This window comes from Heteronotia binoei, chromosome 6 (assembly GCF_032191835.1).
Source record: "Heteronotia binoei isolate CCM8104 ecotype False Entrance Well chromosome 6, APGP_CSIRO_Hbin_v1, whole genome shotgun sequence".
NCBI classification, from domain to species: Eukaryota; Metazoa; Chordata; class Lepidosauria; order Squamata; family Gekkonidae; genus Heteronotia; species Heteronotia binoei.
In genome coordinates this window covers 124,148,811-124,165,291 of record NC_083228.1, presented here as the reverse complement: position 1 = coordinate 124,165,291, position 16,481 = coordinate 124,148,811, and the positions used below count along the sequence as shown (strand labels likewise).

Below are 16,481 nucleotides of genomic sequence, written 5' to 3'. Positions count from 1 at the left end.
GATGAAGTTAGCCCAGATGAATTAGCAGAAAAGGCAAGCTTGGCTTTATCTCAGATCTCAGCCTCTTCTGGCCCCCTTTCCCTATCTTGCTCACCTGTTGTTGGCTTGCTTTTGTACAGCCCCACCCGGATGTCCATGCCCACTTGCCACCGTGGTCACCACCAACATGACGAGCTGCTGACGTTGCCTCTCAAGATCTTCAGAACCCTCTTTGTGCTCAGAAAAGGTCTCTAGATCCAAAGGATGTACAACAAGAGCCACCCGCAGCCTGGATTTGATCTGGGGCTTACCATCATGGATTACCACAATGACACGTGGCCGGATTACCCGCTGCACCTCTTCCCCGCCCCGCTGCTTACTGGCGTCACTGTCATCTGTGTGCTGCTCTTTGTGGTTGGCATCCTAGGAAACCTGATGACGATGCTGGTCGTTTCCAAGTTCCAGGACATGAGGACTACCACCAATCTTTACCTTTCCAGCATGGCTTTCTCGGACCTGCTGATCTTTCTCTGCCTGCCCCTGGATCTCTTCCGCCTCTGGCAGTACCGGCCTTGGAATTTCGGGGACCTTCTGTGCAAGCTCTTCCAGTTTGTCAGCGAGTGCTGTACCTATTCCACCATCCTGAACATCACCGCCTTGAGCGTGGAAAGGTATTTCGCCGTCTGCTTTCCGCTCAGGGCTAAAGTGGTGATCACTAAAGGCAAAGTCAAATTGGTTATCCTTGTGCTGTGGGTGGTGTCTTTTGTCAGTGCGGGCCCTATCTTTGTCTTGGTTGGGGTTGAGCATGAGAACGGGACGAATCCCTTGGAGACCAACGAATGCAGGGCCACCGAATATGCGATCCACTCGGGCCTCCTGACCATCATGGTGTGGACTTCTAGTGTCTTTTTTTTCCTGCCCGTATTTTGCTTGACTGTCCTGTACAGCCTGATTGTGAGGAAACTCTGGCGGAGAAAAAGAAAGGATATCGGACCAAAGACCTCCATCAGAGACAAAAACAATACACAAACAGTGAAAATGTTAGGTAAGGCTCTGTTGGCTTGTTCTCTTCTCTTGTGGACCCAGGATGTGAAATAAGAGAGGTGATGGTATCTCCTTGTGGTCTGGTTTTTAAAAATATGCAAGTTTTGAAGCTAACACAGAACTCTTCTTCCAGATGAATTCTGTGTAATCTAAGCAATATGCATACTTAAACCAGCATCAAGTTGTGGAACAGTGAAAAACAATGCATCACCATTTTGTAGCCTTCAGGGGCCTTCGTGTGAGCCAAGGATGAGGATCACAACAGGCTGCAGAGTCCTTATGAGTCCTATTGACAGATGTGAGCTGCAGAGTCTTGACTGAAAAATCAGACTACCTGTAAGTTTCCCCAGAGAAAGAGAAAGTGGCATGGTATAGCCAGATCTTCTGTAGAAGCTAAGCAGGGTTGGTACTTGGAAGGGAGGCCTCCAAGGAAGACTGTGCTTGGGAAGGGGGGCAACAGTGGGAGGGCTTCTAGTGTCCTGGTCTCACAGGTGAACCTCCTGATTGTTGGCGTATCCTCTGGTATGCTCTGGATCTGCGAGGCTTAATAATATACAGCACACTAACATACTAACTATTTACATTTATTTACAAATATACAAGTTTAACAAATATACAAGTTTAACAAAGTGCTTCACCAGACACCACATCTGAGAGCAGAGCATACACTGTACAAGCTTTTCCCAGTTATATACATATAGCTATACACAAGCACCAATCAGCACACAGTGCTGAGTCATCCCGCATAGGCACAAGTACTCTGGACAGAACTGGTATGCACCTGCTAAGGAAAGCTGTCAGGAACTGTCATTTGCAGTCTTACTAGCAAACATATGCTGCCACTCCCCCTAAGACTTAGGCGGTGAGTCCCAGTTTTTGTTTCAGAGTTATAAATTTGTCCACATTTAAACACTTAGTGAACATGTCTGCTACATTTACATCAGAAGAACAGTACTGTAACATAATCAAACCTCTATGTGCAGTCTCCCTGACATTCTGATAGCGAATGTTGACGTGTCTGCTTCTTGTTTTGACACCCTGTGCATTTGCCAACTGTTGAGCAGCAGTATTGTCACAAAATACACATATAGGTAAGTTACAGTCCATGTTCAGGTCTATTAGTAGCTGATATAACCATTCCAGCTGAACAGCACAATCACTTAATGCAGAATACTCTGCTTCACAAGTGCTAGTTGAGACGTGTGGTTGTTTCAAAGATTTTCACAATACAAGAGCTCCATGCATATACACAGCATAACCTGTTGTGGACCTTCCATCTTTTCTATCTCCCCAGCTATCTCCAGAGCACGGCGCAGCGGAAGCGTGCTGGGCCCATAACCCTGTTGGCGTATCCACTGGTATGCTTTGGATATGTGAGGCTTAATAATATACAGCACACTGATGTGTGCTAACTATTTACATTTATTTACAAATATACAAGTTTATAGTTGTTCTGGTACACACTTTAACAAAGTGCGTCACCAGACACCATGTTTGAGAGCAGAGCATACATTGTAGAAGTTTTTCCCAGTTATATACATATAGCTATACACAAGCACCAATCAGCACACAGTGCTGAGTCATCATGCATAGGCACAAGTACTCTAGACAGAACCGGTATGCACCTGCTAAGAGAAGCTGTCACGAACTGTCACAGATCATGAACTGTCATTTGCATTAGACTCCAGCCTGAACTCTTACTAGCAAGCATATGCTGACACTGATGGCACCTGTTTTTTTTGGCCATTGTGTGACACAGAGTGTTGGACTGGATGGGCCATCGGCCTGATCCAACATGGCTTCTCTTATGTATGTTCTAGAGCAGGGGTGGCCAAACTGTGGCTCAGGAGCCACATGTGGCTCTTTCACACATACTGTGTGGTTCTTGAAGCCCCCACTCCCCCAGTGGCCAGCTTGGAGAAGCATTTGTCTCTTTAAATCACTTCTCCAAGTCAAACCAGCCAGTGGCTTGGAGAATGCATTTAAAGTTAGATTTGCTTTCTTTCCACCTTTCCTTCCTGTCTTGCAGCTCTCAAACATCTGAAGTTTATGTTTTGTGGCTCTCAAATATTCAACGTTTATTCTCTGTGGCTCTTACGTTAAGCAACTTTGGCCACCCCTGTTCTGGAGGAAGGCACTGGTAAACCACAACTACTTCTCATTCTCCTGGAATATCCCTTGCTATGATTGCCATAAATTGGTTGCAACTTCATGGGCCTGAGGGCAAATAGCAGCTCCTACAGAGAGGCATTTTGGTTCTGGAAAGCAGTATAATGGGGGAAAAGGGTTAAGCCTCTTCTAGCCATGTGTCACAGCTAGGGTTTCCAGGTCTGGATTGGGAAAATTCTGGAGATTTTAGGGTTGGAGCCTGGGAAGGGTGGAGTTTGGGGAATGTAGGGACCTCAGCAGGGTCTAATGTCATAGCATCTACCCTCTAAAATATCTGTTTTCTCCAAATGTAATAGTGGGAGATCTCCAGGTGCCTCCTGGAAGCTGGCAACCCTAAGATTCATGGCCTTGATCTGACTTGGGCCCATGTGTTGCCTGGAGGAGCATGGAATTCCCAGATTTGATATGGCAACTAGATCTGTGGTAGACACAAAAGACTTTGTAATGCGTCACATTTTCTGTTTTCAGTCCCAAGACTCATCCTTGACAATAGTGGTATGATGATGATGATAATAATAATAATAATCAGCTTCTGTAGAATGCATGTCTCTCACTGCTGAGCATGTCTAGGATCAAGGAGAAGACCCTTCAGATAATAAAAAAAAAATAATGCAACTAGCAAGCTGGTCTTCTGCTCTCCACCTCTTCTCTTTTTTAAGAAGATATTGGATTTATACCCTGCCCCTCACTCTGAATCTTAGAGTCTCAGAGCAGCTCACAATCTCCTTTACCTTCCTCCCCCACAACAAACACCTTGTGAGGTAGGTGGGGCTGAGAGAGCTCTCCCAGAAGCTGCCCTTTCAAGGTCCACTCTCCAAGAGCTATGGCTGACCCAAGGCCATTCCAGCAGCTGCAAGTGGAGGAGTGGGGAATCAAACCTGGTTCTCCCAGATAAGATTCAGTGTGCTTAACCACTACACCAAAATTAGCAACTTTTTCATGTACATCTGAGTCCCCTGTCATGTTGTAAGGTGGGAAGGTCTTAGAGATTTATTTACTTAGTACTTTTCAGACAGACATTGGGATTCTCACGAGACTGGAAGCTTATTTTTGCTTACAGGAGTAGTAGCTGAAGAATATACTGGGCACAATCCCCATTCAATTCCCATTGTCTTGAATGGAAAGCTTGTGCACACAGCATCATGAGTAAACCTCATTGAATAGTCCGTGACTCACTTCCATAAGATCTCTCTCTTACTCTGACATCAGTTGAAATCGATTGATCGTGTCTGTATGTTTATAGAAAAGTTCTCACAAATGAACAGTAAACAGCTCTGTTCAGCACCTTGCAGTGGGTGTATCAGTTCCTACACATGCTCCATTCCTAAGGGAAGAAGCTGTTTCATGGCTTTGTGAGCACAGCCACATATCTGCCTTTTCTGCTGAAGAGAATAGGGAAAGCTAGCAATGTGTGCAGCAACTCAAGCATGAATGTGAGCACCATTCATGGGACTTTGTTTCTGGGCAGGAATGTGTAATGTACATATTATACTTGGGGATCAATGTGGAACCACACCTCTTAAATTACTTTGTTGTATGTGTATGAGTAGACATGGATATTCGAGTGCAAAAAAGCTCACATATTCAGCAGTTTCTGTTAATTAAAACAAAGGGGTGAGAAGCAACAACCACCAAAAAGTTTCCTTAGGAGCACATGATAAATAATCTTCCTGCCTGGGAATCTTATGCCGCATTGGCAATTTATCGTTTCAGAATGACCAAGCATGACTGTTAGCTTACACTTTTAGGTTACCCTGTTAGGTTCTACTGTGGAAAATTTCTTGAACTCTGTATGAAGGAAATAAAACAGACCCCAGCAGTCCGGAGACCTGTCTTTCTAGATTTATTACTTCCTTGTCACCACTTCTGATAAAACATTTTAAATACCTTAAATTTCACCTAACAGAGCAAAAACTAAAATAGATTCAGAGCTGTAAAAATAACATGTAACCATGTGATTTATATACAACTTCAGTTTTAGGGAAAATAGTATAAAATGGCATTAATTATATATTAATAATACATCCTAATACATTATTAATTCTAGATAATATTATTTTTTGTTTAATATTAATGGTTAGTAATTAATGATTAGCAGCCTAAATAGACCTGACTAGCCTGATCTCATTAATATTAATGGTTAGTAATTAATGATTAGCAGCCTAAATAGACCTGACTAGCCTGATCTCATTAGACCTTGAAAGCTAAGCAGGGGTTGGGCCTGCCTGGTTAGTATTTGGATGGGAAACCACTAAGGAAGTCCGGGGCTGCTACACAGAGGAAGGCACCTATGCTCATTTCTTGCCTTGAAAAATCATAGTACTTTTATGTAGCACTTGAAGCATTCAAAGCAGTTTTTTTGTTAAATCAGCCATTTCAGTTTTCCTCCTACTTTAAATTTCAATTATGACTTTAAATAGTTTTGTAATGATGATAGCAGTAAGTTAACATTATTAATAATATTTTGGTTATACCAACATTAGCATGATTAGCAGGACTTTTCCATAGAAAAAGCCCAGCAGGAACTAATTTGCATATTAGGCCATGCCCCCTGATATCACCATTGTTCCACACTGGGATTTTTTGTAGAGAAAGCCCATAAGGAACTCATTTGCTTATCAGGCCACACCCCCTGATGCCAAACCAGCCAGAACTGTGTTCCTGCTAAAAAAGAAGCCCTGATAATTAGTATTAATTTATATAGCTGTCAGGGTGCAAAACATTTATAGAGCACATGATGATGATGATGATCTCAGCAGAAAGGAGAAAACACCCCTTCCAGATGGCAAATGGGTTGTTAACCAACTTGAATTTCATTTCCGCTGTGCCCATTTCCTCTACAAATGTGTGTATTACTGATTTAACGCCCATGCTTAAAGAAGAATGTGGCCTGAACCCATTTTCATGATATCAGTAACAATATTCTCTTTGAGCAGTTCTAAAATCTTTGATAGCGTTGTTTTTGTTTTAGCTTCTTATTGATGAACATTAAAAGGAAACTGGTCATATCCCAAAATGTTCAGTAGATGACGTAGACCAGAAACCACTCACTTCCTGCAAGAGGCTGGGATTAATATTGGGCACTGTTTCCTGGAGTTATACTGTATAACATCACACTGACTTGAGTGAAAGGGATTTGAACAGTTTTCCTCCTGACAGTTTTTTAAGTGCTTCTTCACATTGACTAGATTGTGCCCAAAGTTTGTGTGTATGTGTGTGTGTGTAGAATCTAGCTTAACTGTGGCAGAGACAGAAAACTCTGCCTTTCTGCACTGGATAACTATCATTTTTTTTCTATCCCCTGCACCCAGTGTCATGCAGACCAAGAACAAATGTGGACATCTTGTAACAATCAGGGGAAGGGGGAATTGATACTTTTCCATACTATTCTAAGAACTCTCAATTTAACTAACTGCAAATCAATAAAGGGCACTGAGTTCTTTCTTTCCTTTGTTTGACTTTCCACACTTCTGCAGCCGGTGCTCAAATTTACCAACAATGTCACAAAATGAGAGAGTACTCTATAATTTACAAAAGTGACATGTTGAAATGCCATTGAAAAACCATTCTCCATTGGTTTGACAGACAGAAAAATTGCATCTGTTTTCTGTCTTCCTAGATGGTTGTTCTCAGAAGGAATAAAAAAAGGCACCCTGAACACAGTCGGGGGAGAATCTGTTTATATTTGCTATGGCAGAGTTCTTCTCATGAAAATATTCTAAGCTTCTGTAAGCCCACATGAGCCTTGGCTTACGCCTGAGCTGCTATCCCACATTCATTTACATGGGAAGAAGAAAACATGCTGAAGATTGTGTGGCTTGCCTTATTTTGGGGGGAAATGGCTCAGGCTATAGGACAGTGCCTCTTTATTCATCTTTTTCCCAGTCATCAAGGTTTTTCTTTCACCTATTTTAGATACTGGCATTCCAAATTCATTTACTTCTTTCCATTCCATTGACACTGTCATATGCAATTTCCGCAGCCATGGTGTCTAAAACAGTGAGAGTTGACTCCAAGAAGCAATCACTGCCGCCACCATTTTAAGAACATAAGAACAAGAACATAAGAGAAGCCATGCTGGATCAGGCCAATGGCCCATCCAGTCCAACATTCTTGTGTCACACAGTGACCAAAAAACCCAGATGCCATCAGAAGGTCCATCAGTGGGACCAGGACACTAGAAGTCCTCACACTGTTGCCCCTCCCAAGTACTAAGAATACAGAGCATCACTGCTTCAGACAGAGAGTTCCAACAATACGCTGTGGCTAATAGCCAGTGATGGACCTCTGCTCCATATGTTTATCCAATCCCCTCTTAAAGCTGGCTATGCTTGTAGCTGTCACCACTTCCTGTGGCGATGAATTCCATGTGTTAATCACCCTTTGGGTGAAGAAGTACTTCCTTTTATCTGATCAAACCCGACTGCTCAGCAATTTCATTGAGTGCCCACGAGTTCTTGTATTGTGAGAAAGGGAGAAAAGTACTTCTTTCTCTACCTTCTCTCTTCTCTCTTGGCATCTGGGCATACAAGCTGATGCCCCCACTGCCCCCACCCAGAAGCTTAAGGAGATAACCCTCCTGCATTGTGCAGGGGTTGGACTAGATGACCCTGGAGATCCCTTCCAACTCTTACGATTCTGATTCCTCACCTCATCACTGCACCTCTGTCTTTAAAAATAACACAACAAGCAGTTTCAGCCCTACAGGGCTCCCTGAACTCTTGTGTGAGCTCCACCGCCATTTTGGTTATCCTGACAACAGCCAACCAGAAGTGGGGGTCGAACTGTCATGTGAGATCAGGATCTGGCTCACCTCCCTCACTGCTTGTCAAGAGGCCTGGAATAGGGTTGCCAACTCTGGATTAGAACACACCTGGAGATTTGGAGGAACCACAGCCTGGGTGGGGGGAGGGAGCTCTGCAGGTATAATACCATAGAGTCCACATGCCAAAGTAGCCATTTTTCTCTAGGAGAACCCATCTCTTTCATCTAGAGATCAGTTACAATACCAGAGTTCTTCGGGCTGCAGCTGGAATTTGGCAACCCAAGAGAGTGAGGTTAGCCCCTCCACCTCTTGGGTGGAGGGGGGCAAGGCAGAAGGACAGATGGTTGGCCAGGATGGGAGGTTTTTTAAATCTACCTCCTGAGAAGTCTCTGAGGTTACCTCCTTATTGAGTTGGGCCTTCCTGACCTGACCCCCTCGCCCCATAAATATTCAAATTCTGCTGGAGGTGCCTGAGTTGAAGCAAGGCCAGACCTATTTGTAAAATAAAACAATTTTTTAAAAGTATTGGGGGTTTTTTTATAGATATAAATCAGAAAAGAAAACTGCTTTGTTGAGTTGACTAATGGTAGAAGCCAGAGCAAACCAGGTTAAGTAGTTCAGAAAAGCAACATTCTCCCCCAACCCTAATTTCTTTTATTACATTTTTTTCAACAGACAAAACCAAACAGGGAGACAGCAGTATTTCCATAGAGCGTAAAGCACGATCTCTCCAGAAGCATAAAAGCAAATACAAGATACATTGGAAATATAGTGTGGTAGTTGTAAGGCAGATATGTACAACAGTCAATATTTCAAACCAGCTTACGTTGTTTTTAACTGTGAAGAGCAGGCATTCCCAGAAAGACATAACTACTCAGTGCTTATATACATTAGGCAAGTCAAAAATAAATAAGATCATGATAAAATTTGTTTTGGGGGAGAACATCATTTTTAGTTAGATAAGAAATTGCGAACCAAAGGGCAATAAACGTCTCTTGACTGCGTTCTGTCTGAGAATAGCAACATTCAATTGCACAGCTGTTGAATGCTATGTACACCAGTTTCAGAGCTGCCTGTAGCTTCCCACATCCTAGTGAATGCATATACAGCCTGCATGTACATGCATGCATCTGTTTGTAAGCAAGGACCAACAAATGTTCCCTTTACAAATGAAACTGGAGATTGTCAGATGCTGCAATCATCGAGGAAGATGTTGATGGTCTTTGCAGTAAATATATAGTAACTTTATTCAGGAGAAATAAGTGAAAGAATAGAAGACCTACCGAGTCCTTCAGGGCAGCACCTCCAGAGATGTGAGTAAAGCCTGGAACTACTCCAGATTATAGGATGCTGAAATGAAAACAAAACAGACTGCTGAATATTGTAGGGACCAGTATCTGGATAGAAATCTGATTTCAATCACATGTTCAGTTGTACATGGATTGAATGTATCGTGATAATTAATACATATATAAAGAAAAATTAAGTATACATGAAACATGTAAAGTGATTAGGGCTATTATTAGTGCATAAAATGGAGAAGAAGGAAATGATGTAGGCTGCTATGGATTGGGAAGAAAGACTGGGTATAAAAAAAAAATGTAATAGCAGGGGAGTTACATGCATGAAGCTCTGAACTGGATATGTAATAGCAGGGGATCTTTATTTATTTATTTATTTATTCTATGACTTATATCCCACCCTTCCCATAAAATGGCTCAGGGCGGCTCACAGCAAACAATAAAACAGAGTTTAAAATATTATTACATATATAAACATTTAAAATCAAAGCATTTAAAAACCTAAGCCTTAAAATCTTAACATCACATCTATACAGTATAGTTCACAGAAGTCTAATAAGCTACATTTATTTCCCAGTCAGGCGTAGGCTAGCCGGAAGAGGGTTGTCTTACAGGCCCTGTGGAACTGAGCAAGGTCCCGCAGGGCCCTCACCTCTTCCGGCAGCTGGTTCCACCATGTAGGGGCCACTGTGGAAAAGGCCCTGTCTCTAGTTGTCTTAAGACAGACTTCCTTAGGCCCGGGGATGGTGAGAAGGTTTTGAGTCCCAGACCTCAGTACTCTCTGGGGAACATGTGGAGAGAGACGGTCCTTCAGGTAGGCAGGTCCCAGGCCATATAGGGCTTTAAAGGAAATGACCAGCACCTTGTACCGGACTCGGTATGTTATTGGGAGCCAGTGCAGAGCCCGAAGGCCCGGCCGAATGTGCTCCCATCTTGGGAGGCCCAATAACAGCCGGGCCGCGGCATTCTGCACCAGCTGCAATTTCCGGGTCCGGCACAGGGGCAGCCCCATGTAGAGGGCATTGCAGTAGTCCAACCTCGAGGTGACCGTAGCGTGGATCACTGTTGCTAGGTCATCGCGGTCCAGGAAGGGAACCAACTGCCTTGCCCGTCTAAGATGAAAAAACGCGGACTTGGCAGTGGTTGCTATCTGAGCCTCCATCTTTAGAGAAGGCTCCAATAACACCCCCAGGCTCTTGACCCTATCTGCCGCCGTCAGTGGCGCACCGTCAAAAGCTGACAAGGGGATTTCCCCCCCCCCCCCCGGTCCCCGACGACCCAAACAAAGGACCTCTGTCTTCGCAGGATTCTGTATGCAGTGTTCCCTCTAATCTGAGTTAGCATGAGCTAGCTCACAGATTCTTAGCCTCCAGCTCACACATTTTTATCTTAGCTCAGGAAGGATGACCCCAGAGCACAATAATTGATGCAGTAGCTCACAACTTTAATGCCAGTAGCTCACAAGGTAGATTTTTTGCTCACAAGACTCTGCAGCTTAGAGGGAACATTGTATGTATAAAGGCCCGATCTGGATAACCAAGGCTAGCCTGATCTTGTCAGATCTCAGAAGCTAAGCATGGTCAGTCCTGGTCAGTATTTGGAAGGAAGATCACCAAGGAATACCAGCGCTGTGACCAAGAGGCAGGCAATGGCAAAGCACCTCTGTCTCTAGGCATCTCTTGCCTTGAGAGCCCCACTAGGCGTCGCCAGCTGTGACTGGACGGCAAAAAAATCCACAGTAAATAGTTCCAAGCACATCAGAGCACCCTAAGAGTTATATGCTTCCATCTGTGCCACTCAAAAAAGAAACAAATAGTACTTTAATGTTCAGCAGAGCATATACTGTTCGCTACTAAACAATCCTGTGGATTAGGTTAAACTGTGCGAGAAAGATGGACTGGCTATCCTAAAAACACCCATGAAGGAGAGACAGTTTGATCTGGGGAGGTCTTCTGGATCCTAGTCTGCAGGGCTTTTCTTTGTAGAAGCCCAGTAGGAACTCATTTGAATATTAGGCCACACACCCCGATGTCACCATTGTTTCACACAGGACTTTTTAATAGAAAAAAGCCCAGCAGGGACTCATTTGAATATTAGACCACACCCCCTGATGGCACCATTGTTTCTTGCAGGGCTTTTTTGTTTTTGTTTAAAAAGCCCAGCAGGAACTTATTTGCATATTAGGCCACACCCCCTGATGCACCATTGTTTCACACAGGGCTTTTTTTGTAGAAAAAGCCTAGCAGGAAATTTGCATATTAGGCCACACACACGCCAGCCAAAACTGCGTTCCTGCTTAAAAAAGCTCTGTTAGTCTGACATACTAACCTCTACACTACAAGGAAAACAACATTGGGGTTACTGCAGAGAACTGCAACAGAATCTACATAGCCACATAGGGTTCAAACACCAGTGCAACTTATGTGGAATTCCCAAGCCTCTCCCATCCATCCATCCATCCATCCATCCATCCATCCATCCATCCATCCATCCATCCATCCAGTCCATGCCTGCTTATCTTTAACAAGTACTAGGTATTCAGTGGGTGTTATCATTTCTGTTTACAAGGGGATTGGCTGTCATGGTAGTGCACCTGTCCACGTTCAGTCAGGCATCTCGAGTTAAAGGGTGTCTTTAACAGGTGATAGGAAAGACATTCTCTGCCTGGAGAGCTGCTGCTGCCAGTCAAAGTAGACAAGACAGAGCTAGACAGCATGCACAGTATAAGGCATCAGGTTCACAGAATTAAATAAGCTGTGTTCATACAGTGTGTTGTGCCTCTGCTATCTAGACTTGGTGGATCCTCACCTCAAGAGGATGTGTACAACTTTAAGCACTCTGGGCAAAGATTTGGCAATAAAGAATTCTGCTTTCCACATATGATGACGGAGTGGATATATGAGGATTTGGGTGGGCTTCCTGTCACCCCTTCACTGTAGGGATGAATGGTGTGGTTGCAGCTGTAGCTGAATTATGCTGACCCCTAGTGGGGTTTTCAAAGCAAGAGATGTTTTGCCATTGCAAGAGACATTGCCATTGCCAAAGCAAGAGGTGGTTTGCCATTGCGAGCTTCTGCATAATAGGCTGTCATACAGAGAATGGTGCAGAATTGTTTTCTGTTGCCCCAGAAGGTTGGACCAGAACCAGTGGGTTGAAATTAAATCAGAAGAGTTTCCGACTCAACATTAGGAAGAACTTCCTGATAGAGCAGTTCCTCAGTGGAACAGGTTTCCTTGGGAGGTGGTGGGCTCTCTTTCCTTGGAGGTTTTTAAACAGGCTAGATGGCCATCTGACAGCAATGCTGATCCTGTGAACTTAGGGAGAGGTATTTGTGAATTTCCTGCATTGTGCAGGGGATTGGACTAGATGACCCAGGGGGTACCTTCCAACTCTATGATTCTAATGACCCTGGACTACTTTGGTGGTCTCCCACTCAAGTGTTAACCAGGGCTGACCCCACTTAGCTTCTGAGATCTGATGAGATCAGGCTAGCCTGGACTATTCAGGTCGGGGCATGAACAGTGTGCACAACATCAAATGTAACTGAGCTGTTAATGTCAGATCGCTGACGTCTCTCTGGTCCACCTGTGCCATAAGATACCGCAAGTAGATGGCTTAGCAGAATTCATGGAGCATGTGGGCTGGTTGATGACTCTCAGGCTTTAACTTGAACTCCCAAGAAGGAACTCTAAAGCCTGAGACCCTGGTAACCCTATTTATATCATGCCACCTGCTACGGGAAGCACAAATGAATACAAGAGCCAATCTGATAAAGACCAGATTCAAATTGGGTGGACGTGACTCACTCCCACCTGGCAGTGAACAAGCGGAGTGAGATCAATAGCGTAAAGAAACGGCTGACAAAGGAACACTGGCTTTCTGAAGCCACCAAACAATTCCCAGGATTTGTTAAGATCACATCAGGTTTACTAACGAGCTCCCATTTGTTGACTTTGTACAGGAGGTTAGCTTTTAACAGGTCTTGTTGAAGATATAGCCACTTTAAGGTCTTGTGCGGAATGTCCCAGGAGACTGAAATGTTCTCCCATTGGTTTTTGAATGCTGTCATTCTAAATGTCTCTTTCTGGCCATTTTTAGGGGTTTTTTTATTTGTTTGTGGGTTTTTTTTTTTGCTGTGACCTGTTTGACCAAGATGTATTTGAGGCTGTAATGAAGGGAGAACAGAATACATCAATCCCTCTATTGTCAGTACAGAAATTGAAATAGGTTCAGGAATTTTCAGGGGGGGCTTTGAATAGCTTACACTTCAGAGTAATAGTCCAGCCAGAAGGGTTATCTAATGCACTGTTGTTGCTGTTTTTTAAATAGTTTTCTCTTCTACTGATGTCAGCAGGCGCAGCTATTAACAGGTCCAAATCCCAGAGTGTTTTAGCTGGTGGACCAAAGGGTGGAATGTAATTCTGCCCTATGAGTTTCATAATTACATGCACTGCAGAAAATGGGCCTTAAAGAGGAGCATATAGAAAACACCCTCTTCTCTTCTGTCTCTGGGCATTCAGAGTCATGGCATAGATCTGTCAGCCCATTTCTGATGGCAGAAGCCACTTTTGGTAGAGGAGTGGGAGTGGGAGTCTGTCGATTCCCACTGCAGATCCATGCTTTGCCCTGGAAACGTGTTGGTCACAGGGTGAAGAAGTCTGGGAGAGGAAGAAAGGGATTGGTTTGAGAACGACAGTGGAAGGGGAAGGGTTAAATATCCTGCCCTCCCCAGTACTAGTTTGCAGCTGTTTGCACTAGCTCACCCGCTCCACCCAGATTCAAGCAAAATCATGTCTAATGTACATCTTTCCTCCCTTTTCTTGTCCCTCTTTCCCTAGTTGTGGTGGTCTTTGCCTTCGTACTCTGCTGGTTGCCTTTCCACTTAGGACGTTACCTTTTTTCCAAATCCTTCGAGGCCGGGTCCTTGGAGATAGCCGTCATCAGCCAATACTGCAACTTGGTGTCCTTTGTCCTCTTCTACCTGAGCGCTGCAATCAACCCAATCCTGTACAACATCATGTCCAAGAAATACCGGATAGCGGCTTACCGGCTTTTTGGAATCAAGCCATTCATGACTAAAAGACTTTCTGAATGCAAGGAAGGTGGTTCTCGCACATGGACAGAATCCAGCATCAGAGCAACATGACAACGGAGGTGGGACTCAGTCACCCCAAAAGCCATAAACAAAAGAGCCAAGATATTCAGGTGAAAGGATGCTGCATTCTTTCTTGTTTTCATTCTCAGAAACGGCTGGAAATGGAACACAAGGAATGAAAAACCAGCCAAGCAGTGAGGATGTTGTAAAAGAAAATGCAATTGCGGAAGCAAACAGCAGAGGTGAAATAACTGCTCTTGGAAGGCATCATTTTGACAGCGGGGATTCTGTAATTAAAGACACTGGGAAGGGATCTGGTTTTGCCACAGATAAAAATGTAAAGGTGGGAGCTAACAGAAGTTGCTTGTATGCAGGGCTGGTTTTGACAGCTAATCAGCTTTAGAGGGCAGCAGTTTTGAGGAAGAACCAACAAAGGGGATGTTCCCTGCAGTATGTCAGGCACAATACAGGTTCTCCTTCGACTGGGCAAGGAAACAGCGATGCATCCTTGAGATGACACACTGCTTACTTTCTGTTCCTGTTTGTAAAATCCCTCCCACTTGAGCAGCAGGATCATGACAAGGGAGAAGGGGCACCTCCCCACCTCTTTGGGCAAACTCTCCCTCTCACTGAAGAAGAAGAAGATGATATTGGATTTATATCCCACCCTCCACGCTGAGTCTCAGAGCAGCTTACAATCTCCTTTACCTTCCTCCCCACAACAAACATCCTGTGAGGTGGGTGAGGCTGAGAGGGCTCTCACAGCTGCCCTCTCAAGGACAACTCCTGCGATAGCTATGGCTAACCCAAGGCCATTCCAGCCTCCCAGATAAGAGTCCACACAATTAACCACTGCACCAAACTGTCTCTCATTTGCTAATCGTGCCACATTGGGTGGCCATTTGCTAATTGTGCCACCTTAGAATGCAACTGGCAAGGGAACAGGAAGTGTGTCTGGGAAAGGAGATGGGGGTTGAGGGTGGAGCACTGGGCTTGCACATACAGCAATCTATATTCTAGGGGAGTGAACATTCAGCAAGCTGTGGAGTGAGAAGAGACTGCCCCAGGGAATCTAGCTGAATGGCTGAGCAGAGCGTGTAAACGGATGTGATGACTGAATGAGAACTCACTCAGACTGGACAAGCTCAGAGGGGCTGTGGCTCACCGAAATACTGAAGGAAGTCTATAGATAGCACACTGATATGGACTGATGTATCGATATTAATGTTTAATGATGTAAATTACTATTGTATTTTAATTCTGAATTTTATTGTTAGAACTTTTATGCTGTGAGCCGCCCTGAGCCCGCTTCGGTGGGGTAGGGCGGGATATAAATCAAATAAATTAATAAATAAATAAAATCTGCTTGGCATTCAGGAGGTCCCAGGTTCAATCCCTGATATCTCCAGCTGAAAGGACCAGTAAGGAGATGACATGGGAGACCTCTGCTTGAGACCCGGGTGAGCCACTGCCAGTCTGAGTAGACACTACTGAGCCTGATGGCTAGAGTTGGCAGCTCTGGGCTCAGAAACACTTAAAGATCTGGGGTGGAGCTTGAAAAGATTGGGGTTTGGAGATGGGAGGGACCTCGGTGTGGTATAACACCAGAGTCCACCCTCCAAAGCAGCCATTTTCCCCAGGGGGACTGATTTCTATAGTTTGGAGATCAGTTTTAAAAGCAGATCTCAAGGCCCCACCTGGAGGTTGGCAATCCTATTGGCCCAAGGTTCAGTATAAGGCAGCTGCCTGATCCAGTGGCAAGAGAGGAGGCTGGGATTTGGGTAGCCTGCATGGCTGTGAAAATGCCCTTGCTCCAAATGACCACTGAACAGACATCAGCATTCCCAGTAGCGGATCTATATGCACTGCTTAATTTTCAGAGTAAAATAATACAGTTCCGTCATATATAAAAACCAAAGTGCTGTTTTCCGGAGTACTTCTGCCATTCAGTTTAAGGACAAACAGAATGTAAAATGTAATTGCACCTGGGAACGATTTGCCCATTCTTTTTTCCATTTGCACATTTTGCCATGGTTATAGTCAAAATGGGGCTTGGATCAGTGGCAGAGCTGATTCACTGCATACAACTAATCCTTCTTGGTGCGATTTGAAGATCATACATGAATGG

General features: G+C 44.3%; 1 protein-coding gene across 1 annotated transcript; it reads left to right on the top strand.

The window, feature by feature from the left end:
- The first annotated feature begins 243 nt into the window (after window positions 1-243).
- GHSR (growth hormone secretagogue receptor) lies at window positions 244-14,404 on the top strand. Its single transcript, XM_060242714.1, has 2 exons — window positions 244-1,024; window positions 14,097-14,404. The coding sequence occupies exons 1-2, from the start codon at window positions 244-246 to the stop codon at window positions 14,402-14,404; spliced, it is 1,089 nt and encodes a 362-aa protein (XP_060098697.1).
- Window positions 14,405-16,481: the final 2,077 nt, after the last annotated feature.